The 17,991-nt window shown below is 34.7% G+C and overlaps 1 protein-coding gene across 1 annotated transcript; it reads right to left on the bottom strand.

Annotated features, from left to right (window-relative positions):
- Positions 1-2,520: 2,520 nt before the first annotated feature.
- Positions 2,521-10,840, bottom strand: LOC135133581 (chymotrypsin-1-like). Its single transcript, XM_064062030.1, has 3 exons — positions 10,783-10,840; positions 10,556-10,733; positions 2,521-3,083 (listed from the first exon to the last, which is right to left on the bottom strand). The coding sequence occupies exons 1-3, from the start codon at positions 10,838-10,840 to the stop codon at positions 2,567-2,569; spliced, it is 753 nt and encodes a 250-aa protein (XP_063918100.1). The 3' UTR covers positions 2,521-2,566.
- Positions 10,841-17,991: the final 7,151 nt, after the last annotated feature.

The following is a 17,991-nucleotide window of genomic DNA, read 5'->3' as shown; positions in this document are numbered from 1 at the left end:
ACCCAAAATCTCGAAAATGGTCAAAAAAATTCTACAATTCTGTATTTAAAATTTGGATTTTGAAAAAATTTCTTAAAAATCCACAAAAATTTCTGAACAATAGAACTCGACGACCTGAATCGAAAAACATATTGGTGGTTTGATGAACTGGGAATATCATCTTCAAAAAATTCACTTTCAAAGTCAAAATTTTTAAGAAAATTCTGAAAATGGTAAAATTCATTTGACGATTCTGGAAAATGTTACTGCGCACGTTTGGCAGACGACAATTTGGGAGGCTTTCTGAAAACATTCTTAGGGCGCGGGTGCCGTTTCCCCGAGTTTCACCGTACCTTAAAACGATGTCGGTGCATTCCAGATTTGAAAATAAAACCATTTCAACACATTTCGGCTATAAATTAGAAATCTGTGCCAAACAAACTTTAAAGAGACAACGTTTAATAATATACACTTGACATAAAAATGATCGTCAGTGTCAAAACGGTTGGTAGGGTACCTACCTTTTTCATTGTTGTAGTGTTGTTATTATTTAAGTTATTATTTAAGGTGAACATAGACGGCTCGTGAATATATGAGTGGGAAAATTCGAAATTCGACTTGAATTTTCGAAAAAATGCTATATAAAAAAGTTGTTCCGTTTCACGAGTCCTGCCACTGGTTAAAATTAATGTACTTATTTCTGAGACACCCTGTATATTTACATGAAGCCCCCTCTGTCGACAAACTTGCCCCCCCTGAATAAGTGTTCTAGCTACGGGGCTGGACACATATGATTTCGAGATTGTGCATAAAGTGGTGCCTCCTAAGTTTTGTTTGTAATATCGTTTTTCATTCTTATTTTGCTTTTTTCATCGATTTGTAACACACACTTTTGAAATTATTAAAAATATTTACAAAATTCGCAAAATCAAATTTTATAATTTTTCGAAAATGTGGAAACAACTTTCGACTAAGTTTTGTTAAAATACCTACCCTGTTGCACAGTGCGCAGCAGTAACGACGTACTCATCATTAATCATCGACCCACCACAAATATGGCGATCATCTATATCTCTTAGAGACACTACGTAAGGAAACTTTTCTATGTTACCCTCGGTGCCACCAACAATTCTGAACTTAACTTCGTCGTCGGTGTAGATACGAGGAAAAGCTGGAAGTATATTGTAAGCAAGGAACGAGTTTCAATTTTTTCTCCTTACCCAAGGAATAGATTATTACACAAGTGAAAAAGTAAGCGAAAATACCTGTTTCGTTCATTTTTATTATAAATATTATTATAGGATAAACTGTTTTATCTGGATAAGCAACAAACAATTGCTGCTACTACGACCGATAGTGTTGTAGTGCAGCTAGTGCTCAAGAAGTTTATATAGTTGGTGACTATTTTGCATTGATAAATGTAAAGTCATTCAAGTATCCTGAATAAATAGGTTCTAGCACCCCATAAAGATAGTGTATCTTTCATTTCTATTAAAATCACATGAATATTAACCTATAACCAACTAAACTAAAACGTGTGGTGAAATAAAATTGCAAATATTACTTTATTTATTTGATAAGTATCTATTTACATGCAAAATATCAAATTAATTATAATAATTGTATTTTCACACTTACTTTATTGAAAATCTTGTTTAAAGTGCCCGCCATTTTTGCTTTTCAATTGTCATTCTTTGACATTTATCAGTGTGGTTTAATCACCGACATTCTGATTCCTTTCCAAAGATAACTCGATTACAAATTATAAAATATAGCCCCTACAAGCGATGCAGCAACCCTAATGTTAATTTACATTAGTTTATTATACACCGGTTTGAAAACGAATTGACCCTATAAGACGATCCGCCCCCGAGTAGGTACCTGAAAGATGATTTACGACAGGGTTATCTATACTAGGCCCAGAAGACTGGAAGTAATCAATATTGCAGTGCCATAAACACGGAATAACACTTGGAAATGTACAAAATAAAACATGAACTATGTATTCAAAGTTTCCAGCTCTGCCACTCTTTCCTTGATATAAATTGTAATAAATCCGCCGAAGCGAAACCAAACTTGTTTCGTTTCCCTGGTATTTGCTTGTTTTTTTCTAACTTATTGTACCTCAAAAATTAGTGCAATCAAAGAGACGTCCTTAACTAGTTATTAACCAACGTGTTGTTACAATATTTTTCGATGATCGGAATCTTTAAATTAGAAAATAAAAATTAGGTTATGCAACCAAATATACAGTTATGGTCGTGTCCGTTCCCCCATTTAATAGTGCAAAATTGACAGATTATAGTCAAAACAAAACAATAAATATGTTTATGTGAGATAAGGGAAGACAATAGTGCTGTCAGACCATAACTGTTAAAGATACATTAAATTTATACTAATGCAAATTTTTGCAATAAACGGACTTGCTGAAATATTGCTTGGTATTTGTGAATATTAACCTCATGTATTTTCCTACCTGTTAAAAAGCTGTAAAAAAAATATTTTGTAATAAAAGTAAAACTTGTGTGTTTTTATCTTCGTTTTATATTTATTATGCTACTCCATCAAATTCCTCTAATAAAACAAGCTAATGTATTTTTGAATCAATCCAATCGTTGTAGCAACTGACGGCTGTAAACGCGTCAGGTTTCCCTGTAGCGCAAGGTTTGCCGAAAGACACGATTCCTGCGAACTTATTTTCACAAATTAAAGGTCCTCCAGAATCCCCGTGACACGCCGCGTTTCCTTCGCTACTGGTGCAGATTAGACGTGGATTATACATTTCTTTCCATTCTTCTTCGCACTTTTTGGGATTTACAGGTTGCACCGGTGCTATTTTAAATTTATTCGATAGGTTTCCGCCTGCTTCAGTCAAACCCCAGCCCATTACGTAGCACGGATTTTCATAATCCGATAAATTGGTTTGCATTCTAGCAGGAAATGAAGATTTATAAGTCGTTTCTTTCTCTATTTGTAGTATAGCTATGTCATTTCTGACCAACTTCGGGTCGTAGTCTGGATGCACATGTGTGGAGATTACTTTGTGAAGGGTTCCACCTCGGTCCAGGGAGTCGCTGCCAATAACCACGTATTTTTCGTGTCCACTGGAAATTATCGCTGGAATCAGCCAGAAATATCGATCTCTACCAACAATTTATAACGTTACCTCAAAATTTCATATGATAAAGCTATTTAAATTTTGTAACATAACATACTCCTGTACTTGTGGTCTATAAATCAGCATTGATCGTTTATCCTAGTTTTCGCAAAAAAATTTAAGTTGTATGTCGGCTTAGGGCACAATTTTAAGTTAATTTTACGTCACGCCAAACTAAATTTTCCACATAAGACCATCAAAAAAAAAAAATAAAAAGGAAAAAAGCTTAAGAAGTCCTGAAATATTCTCCAGAATGAATAAAAAAAAAATCTTTCATGTTGAATAAATTTTAGCCACTCAAGGTAAGAACTTGAAAAATGTGCATATTATACAGTTTAAACCAAGTTTAACGGCTTTCTAATTGTCAGTCTAGTTCTTTATTTATGTTTTATTCTGTGCATTTCTGTTTCTAATTAAGATAAAAACACTTACTGAAGTGTATTCATGGACTTACGTAAGTTACCAAGGTTTTAAAGGAGGTCATTACGTGCGTCAACCAAACTGTACTTTTTTATTTTTTTACATTAACATATAACGTTCAAAATAGGAGTAAATTAAACCACAAATAAAGAAGCTTGATACATAGTTAATTTTATTCAAACATTTTGCAATAATTGATGACGTCACCTCAAAATTTACTCCTGTACTTGTGGTTTATGAATCTATCTTGAGCTTTTACCTATCTAAATTGTCAGAGTCAAAGTGCCATTAAAATAACGCGAAAGCTGCGGGTTCGATCTTATCATGTGACTGGTACTTTTTTCTAAAATGCTGGATTTGTGTGATTGTATAAAAAAATACGTTAAAGTACATGAAACTAATTTATTTAAAACAATATAAATTTAGCAAAAAGTGTGTGCAATTTTTTTATTTTTATTTTAATTTATCTGTTCATCCCCGCCAATAATTTGATGACGTAATTAAAATTTTTGGCAGGATGAACAAATAAATTTTAATTGCCAACTACACAGCTACCAGTCCAGTAATTTCGAATATTATCTGTCAGTTATTTTATTAGACAGACACCGAAAGACAACAAACACAGAAAGACATAATTGCATAAACTGTGAAATGTCTATAAAACATAAAATCAGACATTTACTAAAATGACAGTGCTACACATGGAAAAAAAAATTGAATTTTAAAATCCCGCACTCAGCTGGGGCAAATTAGTTTGAAAACTTAATTTCAGGAAGATTCAAACATGTTTATATTTTGAGCAAATTTTCGAATTGAGACTATATCAAATTATCTTAGTTAAAAAAGTTCTAATAATTCAAAAGTTATAAAAATTAAAACATTGCAAAATTCTGTTGAAGAATGAAAATTCGAGAACTGCGCAGATTCCACAAATAGTCTAAATGCCTGAAACCATGAAAATTTCTAAAAAATCTTTATGAAATTCCCACTGTTCCTACCCAATTTGGAAGTTCCAAAAGTGTCAAAAATTCTCGTAAATAGTAAAACATCTTAGAACTTTCAAAAATTCAATAAACCAAAAAATTTGGAAAAACTTGAAAGATTCTACAAATTCGTAAACTTTGGTAATGCCAAAAAATACAAAAAGGTTCATATTTTCCGAAAATGCAGCGACTTAAACAATTTCAAAAATTGCAGAATCTATTAAAGAACAGAAATTTGAATACTTACAGATTGCAAAAATGTCTAAATGCCCGAAATTTTGAAAATTTCTAAAAAAACTTAAAATTCTAGAAATCCTGAATTTTAAAATTGCTATTTATTTTAATAAATAAAAATTCTAAAATTCCAAAAAGGTGGCAAATAATAAAAAAACTGCAATACTTAGAAGTTTCAAAAATTCACACAATTCCAAAATTCAGTAAACCAAAAAATTCTAAAAACTTTAATTCTATAAATTTTTGAATCTTCATAAGCCCAAAAGCTATAAAAAGATTCATATTTTCCGAAAATCCAAAGACTGAAGCAATTTAAAAATTTGTGAAAATTACAAAACTCCTAAATATTCAGAAATTATAAAAATTGCAAAAATCTATGGAAAAATGGACATTCTAGATTCCACAAATAGTTTAAATGCTTGAAATTATAATTTTTTAATCCTAGAAAATTTACAACTTTCCAAAGCCTTAAAGATCTAGAAACTTCAGAATTCCAAAAATCCAGAAATTTCAAAAGTATATAAAATTCTAACAACTTTAAAATATCAAACCATTTTTTTTTAATAAATAAAAACACTCAGAAACTCCAAAAAGCTCATAAATGGTAAAATTGGATATTTAAAAAATTCAGTCAATTCCAAAAATTCAATTAACCAAAAAATCTAAAAACTTTAAAGATTCTACAAATTCCTGAAACTTCATAATGCGAAAAAATACAAAAAGGTTCATTTTTTCCGAAAATATAGACTTAAACAATTTCAAAAACTACGAAAATATAGACGTTTTAATTGAGAAATTATAAAAAATGAAAAATTGCAAAAATCTATTAAAGAATGTAAATTCGATAGACACAAAAGTTCTAAAATCTCTAAAGATTTTACAATTCTTAAAACTTCATAATGCCAAAAATTACAAAACGGTTCATCGTTTCCGAAAATTCAGTAAATATAAAAATTAAAAAATTGCAAAAATTAACTAACAATTTAATTTTTTTTTTTCATTATAATTCGAAAATTCCAAAAGGGCCATAAATAGTAAAACATCTGTAAGTCTCAGAAATTTCAAAAATTCAATAAGCCAGAAGATTCTAAAAAACTTTAAAGATTGTATAAATTCCTGGACCATCATAATGCCAAAAAATAGAAAAAGATTCATACTTTCCGAAAATATAGAGACATAAACAGAAATTATGAATACTTACAAATTCCACAAATATTCAAAATGTTTGAAATTAAAAAAAAAAATAAAAATCCTAGAAAATTCAAAACGTCCAAAAGTGTCAAAAATCTGGGAACTTAAAAATTTTAGAAATCCAGAAGCGCCGAAGGTGTCAAAAATTCTAGGAATTTTAAAATTGCAAACTATTTTTTTCTGAATAAAAAAGCGTCTTAATTGTAAAAAAACTGTAACTTAACAGTAAACCAAAAAATTGGTCTAAAGAGTTTAGACAGTACTTCCCTCGCTGTCGGAAACTTGACGACTGCATGCCTATTGTGTTTTTTTTCTCATTACATTTTTGTAGTGGGAATTTAAAAAAAAATTGCGATGACGTCATCAACATTTTTGCAAGGACACGTATATCAGTTGGGATAGATGTAGTGTAATACTAAGAATAAAATTATTATATTCTCAAATTTTCGGGAAAATGAATTGGGTCGTTTGAATATTGATTTGTAATAATCAATAAAATAACGAAACAATTTACTCACGTATACCTACGTATCAGAGGCAACTGAAAATCGTGTATGTATAAACATTGTTAATTTAAGATGACAGGCGTAACAGCATACGTGAGAGCCAAACACAGAAACTGTAAACAAAACGACCGTCGGTTTTATTGCTTCGACTTCTGCTTATTATATAAAACATTGGGTTTTATTTTAATTCTTGACGGTGAAATTCACAATTGGTTGATTATAAACATGTCTATTTCACATTCGCGGAATCAAGTGAACGCATAAAACAAATGCAGGTCTGTAATGTTAAAGTCGATGTAAATAAGCGTGCTACCCTTATGTTTCAACCGAGTTTTTCCTTTAACAAATTTTGTGTCTACCAAATTGGGTTGGTTGGGGTGTAATACTAATAATAAGTGTTGCCTTTAATTTAATCAATAAAATAAATTGACTTCATTAATTTTTTTGAACCACCTCTTAAGAAAATCTAAAAAATATGAATGGAATGATAAATCACAAGTACAAACTCATCGTATTTTTTGCATTTTAGATAGGATTTATTCAGCAAAATTTAAGGGTGACGTCATCAATTTTTTTAGGAGGGATGAACAAATACATTTTGAACAAAAGTTTACCATGCTTATAATAACTTTAAAATATTCCCAAGATTTCAAAGCATTCGGTTTTGTAATTCCTGATTAAATCGATAAAATAAATTCACGCCTTCATTAATTTTTTTGAGTCACCCTGCATATGCAAATCCAAAAATATGAATGGAATGATAAATCACAAGTACAGACTCATCATATTTTGTACATTTTAGATACGATTTATTCGGAAAACTTTTGAGCTGACGTCATCAGTTTTTTGTAGAAGATAACCAAATATATTTTGACTAAAAATTTATTATGCTCTTTATAACCTTAAAACATCTGCAAGATTTCAAAGCATTCGGTTTTGTAGTTCCTGATTAAATCAATAAAATAAATTTACGCATTCATTAATTTTTTTGAGTCACTCTGTATATGCAAATCCAAAAAATATGAATGGAGTGATAAATGACAAGTACAGGCTCATCATATTTTGTACATTTTAGATATGATTTATTCGGCAAACTTTCGAGCTGACGTCATCAAGTTTTTGGAGGGGATAAGCAAATATATTTTGACTAAACATTTATTATGCTCTTTATGACCTTAAAACATCTGCAAGATTTCAGAGCATTCGGTTTTGTAGTTCCTGATTAAATCAATAAAATATATTTACGCATTCATTAATTTTTTTGAGTCACCCTGTATATGCAAATCCAAAAAATATTAATGGAGTGATAGTTCACAAGTACAGACTCATCATATTTTGTACATTTTAGATATGATTTATTCCACAAACTTTTGAGCTGACGTCATCAAGTTTTTGGAGGGGATAAGCAAATATTTTTTGACTAAAGATTTATGATGCTCTTTATAGCCTTAAAACATCTGCAACATTTCAAAGCATTCTGGTTAGCAGATTAAAAATTAAATTTCAAAATGTTGTTTTATAATTTTGATTTTTTTTCCAAAAATCTGGACGTTTCGGGTGAAAAGTCGATTCAGAGTTGTAAACTACATGTGTAGGACTATGTTATTTTATACAATTGAAAACCCATTTACTATGTACAATTTTGAAGTGACGTCATCGCTTTAGTGGTGGGGATGATTCGACAAATTTTGGTTAGCGTTTTACCATCTACATGATATTCTTAATATAAGTACAAAATTTCACAACAATCGGTCGAGTACTTTCGGAGATTATCTGTCTAATAAAAATCCGTGACAACAGACGGACAGACGGACAGACGGACGGACAGACGGACAGACGGACAGACGGACAGACGGACAGACGGACAGACGGACAGACAGACGGAAATGGGAGACCTATTTCTTCGTCTTCTAGGGGTCATGAAAGATCGAGAAAACGTAAAAGTAGAGAGTCGGCCGACGGACTCGATTACAATACTTCCTTTGCTTACGCTCGGGAAGTAAAAATTCTAAAACATTAACTGTTCTACAAATTTCTGAACCTTCGTAATGTCAAAAGTGAAAAAAAGGTTCATATTTTCCAAAAATCCAGAGAGTCAAGCAATTTCAAAATATGCGAAAATCACAGAAGTCATAATTATTCAGAAATTATAAATATATATTTTATACAAAAAATTGCAAAAATCTATTGAAAAATAGAAATTCGAGAACTCCACAGATTCCACAAAAATTCAAATGCTTGAAATTGTATTTTTTTAATCCAAGAAAATTCAGAAGTTTCAAAAATGTCAAAAATTTTAACAATTTTAAAATATCAAACTATTGGTATAATAAACAAAAATTCGAAAACTCCAGTCATAGAAATTTCAAAAATTCAGACAACTCCAAAAATTCAATAAACCAAAAAATTCTAAAAACTTTAAAGATTCTACAAATTCCTGAAATTTCATAATACCAAAAAATACGAAAATGCAGAGATTTAAACGATTTGAAAAATTTTGAAAATACAGAAATTGTAAAAACTGAAAAATTGCAAAAATCTATTAGAAATCGAACACTTCATAGATCCACAAATAGCCTAAATGCTTGAAATGTTGAAAATTTCTAAAAATTCTATAAAATTCAGAACTTCCAAAAGTCTCAAAAATCTAGAAACTCAGAAATCCAAAGTGTCAAATATTAATATTTCAAACATTTTTTTTTTAATAGAAAAAAATTCGAAAATTCCAAAAGGGTTGTAATTAGTAAAAAACTGTAACTCTTGGAAATTTCAAAACTTCCGGCAATTTCAAAAATTCGATAAAAAAAATTCTGAAGTCTTAAAAAATTCTACACATTCCTAAAATTTCATGATGCCAAAAATTAAAAAAAGGTTCATATTTCTGGAAAATCCAGCGACTGACGCAATTTTAAAAATTACAAAAATTACGAAAGTTGTAATAATTCAGAAATTATAAAAATTAAAAATTTCAAAAATCTATTGAAGTGTTAAATATTGTAACAATTTCAAACAATTTTTTTAAATAAATAAAATCTCGAAAACTCCAAAAGGGAAGTAAATAGTTAGTAAATCATCAGTAAGAATCAGAAATTTCAAAAATCCAGACAATTCCAAAAATTCTGAAATTTCATAATGCAAAAAAATACATAAAGGTTCATATTTTCCGAAAATCCATAGACTTCAAAATTTCAAACATTGCGAAAACTACAAAAACGCACTCAACTAATCGAGAAACTTAATTACACAAATATTGAAACATGTTTATTTTTGAGAAATTTTTCAGGTAGTCTTTTCCTAATTCGAACCTCCTGAATAAGACTCTGGGGCCAAAAAATTGTGGTGGATTCTAAACGGACATAGATACCAAGCTAAAATATGCTCTAGTACCCAAAAAAACTATAAGAAATCGAATGGGAAAACCCCAGATTATGTTCCCTTTGTCCGTTCAAATGTAACCCTAGAGAAATTAACAAAATTTAAAAAATATATAGCCTGGTAATTTCCTGCAGAGTAGAATTTAAGAAGGAGAACTACGTTTCTACGTACATTGTGGAAGAAGAGAACAAAAAATCAAGCAATATAAGCTGCAACAGGGCTACATTGTGCAGAATTCAATATTGCTCGAGCTTTTATTGAATCGGAGAAAACTGAGTGAATAAACTACCAATAAAAAGATAAATAATTTAGGGCCAAATTTAATATAAAGTTTCTCTGTTTTCTCTTTAGCGTTAGTGGCGAAAGCCGTCCTGATTAAAGAAATAAATTACTAGGTGTTGGCACAGAAAGTACTAAACATGAAAATTCGACAATGTTGTGTATGTACATCATCATAAAGCCTAATCCACTCTGTCCCATCACGTCAGTAAAGCCATAAATTCCGAGTGAAATTTTTACAATAATAGATCCAACATTTGTTGATACCTCCAAGCTGACGCAGCGTATCCTTGGCAATTCATCCAATTTAAATTTTATAGCACTCTCCATAACGACAAGCTGCGCCCCAATATTATTATTAAAATTTTGAGTCCATTGTAAATATATCACTGGAGTTTTATGGCTTCACGACAACTATTTTTTTTACCTACCTTACTACACAGTGCGCAGCAGTAATGACGTACTCATGGTTAATAAGCGTGCCACCACAAAAATGATTATTCTTTGCGCCTCTCAACGACACCACGAAAGGATAATCTTCTTTGTTACCCTCGACGCCACCAACAATTCTGGGCTCATCTTCGTCGTCGATGTGAATAGGCGGAAAAGCTGGAAGTGTACTGTATGCAATGAACGAGTTTCAGTTTTTTCTCCTTACCTAACGAGTAGGTTAGTACACAAGTGAAAAAGAAAGCGAAAATACCTGTTGCACTCATTTTTACTGTAAATGTTGTTCTACGAAGAAGTGCTTTTATATGGATAAACAACAAACAAATTGCTGATAGTGCGATCGATAGTAATGTAGTGCTCCAGAAATTTACACAGTTGGTGGCTACTTTGCATTGATAAATTTAAAATAATTCAAATCTGGTGAATAAATAAGTTCTGGTACCCTATAAAGACAATGTATCTTTGATTTCTATTATAATCACATCTGTATTAACATATAACCAACTAAACTAAAACGTGTAGTGAATACAATTACAAATGTAAGTTTATTATTTGATAAGTATTTATTTACGTACACGATATGAAATTATTTATAGTAATTGTATCGTCACACTTACTTTATTAAAAATCTTGTTTAAAGTGCCCGCCATTTTTGCTTTTCAATTGTCATTTTTTGACACATCAGTGTGGTTTAATCACCGACATTCTAAATCCTTTCCAAAGATGACTGTATTACAAATTATATTCTTTATAGAAAGGTTAATTTCAGTTTCAAAATATAGCCCCTAGCAACCATAAATGCTAGCTTACATTGGTTTGTTGTACACCGAGTTTGAAAGCGAATTGACCCTATAGAACGATCCGCCTCCGAGTAGGTACTGTTACGGCACCCTTTGTGCCGACCGACCTATGCTCTGGTGGAGATGGGGTATACAAAAAAAAAACGGTAACTTTCTTACATCTAATGTGACCGGAAGTACAAATGGACGCGACACAGCGCCCTTCAAATCACAGATTACCAAAATACACTTTAATATAACATGAATACAGATGGACGCAACACAGCGCCCTTCTCGATACAGATTACCACAGTACGGTCAGAGAACACAGAGAAGCGCCATAGTTTAAATTAAATGACGGTTGAGGACTCCGCAATTTATGTTGGCAGCAGTGTTTGGTTCTAACTAGGAATAAAGACAAATTGACACTAGATTTACCAGAATATTACAAGCTGCTTACTGTTTCCTTCATTTTCATTCAAATCACACGAATTACAATTATAGTGAACCAAGGTTTTTATTGGCATCGACTATTTAAATTTGGCGCTTGCCTTTGGCGGCTGAGGACTCCAATGTCAATAAGGGTGGTTTTGCAAAATCAGCCTCTATGTCGCTTCTCTATGTTCTCTGGTACGGTGTTATTTCCTCCCTCCTTTGTATGCAAGTCCTGCGGGAGGATTCGTGGGGGGAAATCTGGCACGGCAGCTCCTCTCGTCTTCGGTACGCCCCTTGTCGGCTCAGTGGGACGAGTCGGGAGGTGCGGAGGCCTGAGGGATTTTTACGGCCTCCCAATGAGGTTTTCCGTTCTTCTTCCAAAAAGAAATAAGCAGCACTCCACGTCGAGGAGGAAAAAAGTTGTAAAAAAAAAGAAAAAAAAACCGAAAACTTGGCTGTCTGTGGCAAGGGAAAACCTGGTTTATACGGGATCTCGCAAGGGTGACTTACTTACGGTTCTCTCTCTCACTCTCACCCCCGGTGTAACTTTTCCGGGCTGTCGCTCCCCAAACGTCACAACCCTTTATTTTGTGCGTCAGCCGCCGACCGTTACTCGACTCTTTTTGAACACGATCCCGTCGGATGAGTTGCGGAAATTCCCGATTAGGCGACCAATCGCGTTATCCCTGCTCCAAACGCCACTCGTTCACCGCAGTCTCTCACTTGCGCCTCACTCTCTATTATCTAGGCAACCCCTTATTTTCGAATCGTAACAGTACCTGAAAGATGATTTATGAGAGGGTTATCTACAGTAGGCCCTGAAGACTGGAAGTAATCAATATTGCAGTGCCATAAACACGGAATAACACTTGGAAATGTACAAAATAAAACATGAAGTATGTATTCAAAGTTTCCAGCTGTATCGCTCTCTGCATGACTGTCTTAATAAATTATAATAAATCCACCGAAGGGAAAGAAAACTTGTTTCGTTTTCCTAGTATTTGCTTTGTTTGTTTTTTTAACTTACTGTAACAAAAAATCAATGTATTCGCAACAAAATCAAATATATTCGGGTTGGTTAATGATTTCCAACGTGTTACTTAACAATATTTTTCGATGATCGAATGATCGAAACTTGCTGACGAACTGGGCTTTATACAACGAAGAACTGGACGACAGACTGGGGACCTCCGTGCAGTCTATACCAATAGAATACAGATCGACAGAAGACATAGAGAAAACCTTGACCATTATCAACGACTCTCTAATGTCAGCGTATGAGAAAAGTTGCCCCCTAAAGAAGGAAGGTCTGGGCAAAGGTACACCATGGTGGAACCGAAGGCTCAGCCTACTTCAATCGGGGCTAAGAAAACTTTTCAATAGAGCAAAAAACACTAAGAAAACTGAAGACTGGGAAGCCTATAAAGAGCACCGGAAAGAGTTTAAGAAAGAATTAAGAAAGAGGAAACGGGAAACGTGGAGATCCTTCTGCAGCGACATAACGTCGACTGCTTCGGCCGCAAGGCTGAAGAGAGTTCTCTCGAAGGACCACACACATCAACTAGGTTTCCTAAAGAAAGAAGATGGCACCTTTACAGCCACCTTAGAAGAGTCCGCAGAACTTTTGCTGCAGACCATGTTTCCAGGCAGCACAAGGACTACCTCCCATTCCAAAAGGGATGTAGTCGGTACTCAACCTTCCCCGAAGGACTGGGCGCTGGCTGCAAAGGTAGTCACGGAGGCAAGACTGGAGTGGGCAGTGGACAGCTTTTCCCCATACAAATCTCCAGGAGTTGACGGTATTTATCCCGCCCTCCTGCAGAGGGGAATGAGCAGACTACGCCCTATTTTGTTGCCAATGCTTCGAGCGTGTCTGGCTTTCAGCTACATACCGAATGCATGGCGAAAAGTAAAGGTTATCTTTATACCTAAGCCAGGACGACAAGATTACACCTTGGCTAAATCCTACAGACCAATTAGCTTAACATCATTCTTGCTGAAAACGCTAGAAAGACTAAGCGAAAAAGAGATTCGGGAGACTGCTTTGAGCAAACAACCTCTACATCCGAACCAACATGCCTACATCCAAGGAAGATCCACCGATACGGCCCTACACACAGTTGTAAACCGTATAGAGTGGGCGATGGAGAACAAACTCTTCACCTTAGGAATGTTTTTGGATATTGAAGGAGCGTTTGATAAAACGACCTTCAAAAGCATAGAGCACGACGTGGACCCTACCCTAAGTAGGTGGGTGGCCGGTATGCTGAGGAACAGGGAAGTAATGATTAATGTAGGTGGCACTGAGATCGAGGCTGTTGTAGACAGGGGATGTCCTCAGGGAGGAGTTCTCTCTCCTGTACTGTGGGATACTGTCGTTGACAGCCTGATACGACGCCTCAATGATCTTGGCTACCACACAATTGGATACGCGGACGATCTAGTCATTCTGCTAACAGGAAAAAACGCAGATACATTATGTGAGATAATGCAAGCTGCAGTAAAAATAGTCCAGGAATGGTGCAGCAGACATATCCTCTCCGTTAATGGAGAAAAGACGAAACTAATCCTGTTCACCAGGAAAAGGAAAATTGGTACACTACAGATGCCAAAAATATTTAACACAACGCTCTAACTTTCGGACGAAGTCAAATACCTGGGAGTTGTATTGGACTGGCGACTGAATTGGAAGAAGCATGTAGATGATAAAGTAGAAAAGGCACGCTCGGCTCTTTGGCAATGTCGTAGGGTGGTGGGAAGGTCGTGGGGTTTAAATCCCAAGATCGCCCTCTGGATCTACACGGCAATAGTCAGACCGATGCTGTGCTATGGAGCTTTAGTTTGGTGGCCCAGAGCCAGACAAAAAACAACAGCCCTGCAACTTGAACACGTTCAGAGAATGGCGTGTCTCAGTGTTACAGGAGCAATGAGGACCACTCCCACAGCGGCTCTGGAGACTCTTCTTTGCTTAGCACCTCTTAATCTTTACATAGAGGAAGCGTCTCTAAGACTTCACTCTCTGGGAGTATGGAACAAGCAAGGCCGCACAACGAAGCACACTCGGATCTTAACGGAGGCGTTCAACAGAATACCCTTGTTAAGGATGGGGTGTGACCGAATGGGCACAAAATTAATATATGAGAAGGCATATAGAATATCAATGAATGATAATTCAGAAGGACGAGCCGACATAGAAATCTATGTCGATGGTGCCAAAACAGATAGTGGTTCAGGAGCCGGAATCTACTCCGAACAACTGAACGCACAAATCAGTGTACCTCTCGGCACCCAGACGTCTGTCTTACAAACAGAACTGATGGGAATAATGCTGGGAGCTAGAATCATTGCTGAACGTGAAATCGGCAACAAATCAATACGCATACTTACTGACAGCAAGTCTGCACTACTAGCCCTGGACAGCTGTATGGTTCGATCCGGGCTGGTTTGGGAGTGCAGACAAATGCTAAAGTATGTAACGCAGAGGAATAGTGTGGAACTTTGTTGGATCAAAGGACACAGTGGCAACGAAGGAAACGAGAGGGCAGATGAGATGGCGAAGCGAGCCGCGCGCATGCCCTTCTGGGGACCCGAACCGGCAATCACGCCTTCGGTCGCCCTCTCGAACGAACTCGTAAAGCAATATACCCAGAGACGCCATGAGCAGATATGGGTGAAATTGAGCAGCTGTCGGCATAGTAGAGCTTGTATGGCGACACCAGACCGTAAGTTGACGAAATTTTATCTCTCACTTTCAAGGGACAAACTGCGTAAACTGGTAGGATTCCTTACGGGACATTACCAGTTTAACAAACATCTACATACGATAGGGGTGGTAACAGACCCAATCTGTCGTGGATGCAATGAAGAAGAGGAAACAGCTGAGCACATTCTTCGTGAGTGTCCAGCCCTAGCCTCCTACAGGGAATCCATACTAGGGGACATCTGGCCTAGTATGGCAAATATCAGGGAGTTTCCACCCTCTGCATTACTCAAGTACATTCAAGCAGTTGGGTGGCTTGACGAGTAGAGGAGCGGAAAAACACCCTGATATGGACTTGGGGAAGGTACAATGGGCCCAAAGGCGAGGCCTAAGTGCCGGCTGGCTACGGTCAGCCCCCATAATTTAAGAATCCAGAATCCAGAATGATCGAAACTTTAAAAATTAGATAATATAAATTAGGTTATGCAACCAAATATACACCTTCTGTCGTGTCCTATTCTTCCATTCCAATGTCCAAGTTGACAGATTAGAGTCAGTTACAGTCAAAACAAAGCCATAAATATTATATATGTATATTTTGTATAGATTTTAAAGAGAAATAACAAAATTTTATTAGAAAAAAACAACTTTAGTAAATCTATCCTAGCATGAGTGTGATCTTATTAATTTTTTTGAAAATTTTTTATTCGGTTTGTAATTGTACAGTTCTTCAAAGTACAGCAAGGTTTAGATAAATATCAGCGAGTCCACGATATTTTAAAAAATTCAAGTTTATATCTTAGGTCTCCTGGAAATTTATCACAAAATTTACTTCACTTTATTTTATAGGTACGTAGTTTTCAACAGCCTCCATGATAATATTGAAGTAGAAGACCGCCAAAAACAAAGTCCAGTATACTAAGGCGGTTGCTCTAATTTCAAAAATGTCTCTATTTGGCAAGGCATTTTGGAAAATGTGTTAATTAGAATTGGCTGCCTTGAACATCTATTATTATTTCTGCAGGCGTTGAAAAATCGGTTATATGGAGTATCAACAGGTCTGAAAGCAATTTACTACTACTGACTTATTAAATTTAATACCGTCTTTTGTTCATTTTTTACAGTTGTAAATATTCTCTATTTATTTATTTCAAGACGACTTAATAGTCACAAGAAATTTTGAATTCGAGTCTTGAACAACTGTTGTTTCGAGTTTCCAAAGTTCGTCGTTTTTTAAAAATTTAATAGCCATGAAATTGTTCATATTGTGATAACCCAGCATCCGGCCATAAATTGACATGTGAAAAAAAAAATTGAAAACCCGCGAAAAATTAAAAAATTCAAAATTTGGCCTTGGCTGTGACAAAATGGAACCTACGTTGTGTTTTTGAAAAATGGCGGGACGCGTTCAGATGCAAATAGTGGACCCCAAGATTGAAAAAGTACGAAATAAAACACCAAATTTATGGAGGACACAAATTTTTTATTCCCCCACTGACAAAAAAAGAAAAAAAAGCTGCGTGCGGGGGTGACTCGTGACTTGCCCTCAGGCTGGCCAATGGGAGCCGAGTCGCAATCGCTTCTCAGCTCCAAAAAAAAAACTTATTGACAGCGTTATATCATCTCGACCGCCCCTGAATTCTATTCTAACCCGGTTCTTTTGTGCAGGTGGCGCGATAAATCCCGCCAGCTCGACTAGGAACCGCGCACTCCGCTTCTACCACGTTTTTCTGTGTTATTTAATCTCAGTTCCATTTATATGTTCAATTCTTATACTTCTGATATTAAACTACAAGTGAACAAGTGTCAAAGTTTCAAAAAGAGCAATAAACAACATTTAAATTCGCCATACAATCTTGTGAACTTTTAAACACCAAATAATTCTTACTTGAGATTAATATTGGACATCAGATAATTAATTTATATGATGGAAATATTCATCTAAAGAATATTTACATAAAAAAAAACTGGCAAAGATTTGTAAAAACAACAGATCTGGTGTGAAATAAAACTTGTGCAAACAAAAATATTACATGAGGTTAGAAACTGCAGAGCATGAAAGTTTAGTTCAATTTAAATTATACAACAAAGAAAATTACTGAAGTTAAAATTGTGAGATAGAGAAATATTGTATGAGGTGAAAAAACTTAAAAAAAAATAAGCTTTTTTAGTTATAACTTGATAAACAAAATAGGGAAGCCTGAATAAGTCAATTTCCTAATACCCGGTTTATATTGTGGTGACCGAATTTGAATTAAAATTTCGCGCTGAAAAAAATTAACAGCGGTGCGAAATCGCATTTGAATAATTTGAATTTGAAAAAAAAGTCAATAAAAAGATCGTCAAACATAGGCAACCATGTGCACATTTAGTTCTTTTTTTGATAGTTCGTAGTTCTGCTAGGGAATTTTAGTTAGAGCGTTGGTAGCAAGAAGTTGGCTTTGCTTGGTACAGCATCGCGACCCTTCACTTTTGATTTGTTGTTGTGAGTGAAAACCACGCG

Source organism: Zophobas morio, unplaced genomic scaffold (genome assembly GCF_036711695.1).
Source record: "Zophobas morio isolate AGI-343-1 ecotype UQ-CSIRO unplaced genomic scaffold, CSIRO_AGI_Zmor_V1 ptg000022l, whole genome shotgun sequence".
Classification (NCBI taxonomy): domain Eukaryota; kingdom Metazoa; phylum Arthropoda; class Insecta; order Coleoptera; family Tenebrionidae; genus Zophobas; species Zophobas morio.
This window is presented reverse-complemented; position numbering and strand designations above follow the sequence as displayed.

Bases quoted from the DNA above. Each gene is read 5' to 3' on its own strand.
- LOC135133581 (XM_064062030.1), bottom strand. From the start codon at position 10,840: ATGAGTGCAACAGGTATTTTCGCTTTCTTTTTCACTTGTGTACTAACC. The intron at 10,734-10,782 runs GTAAGGAGAAAA...GTACACTTCCAG, and splicing joins TGTACTAACCTACTCGTTAG to CTTTTCCGCCTATTCACATC. The intron at 3,084-10,555 runs GTAGGTAAAAAA...GATAATTTCCAG, and splicing joins GCTGCGCACTGTGTAGTAAG to TGGACACGAAAAATACGTGG.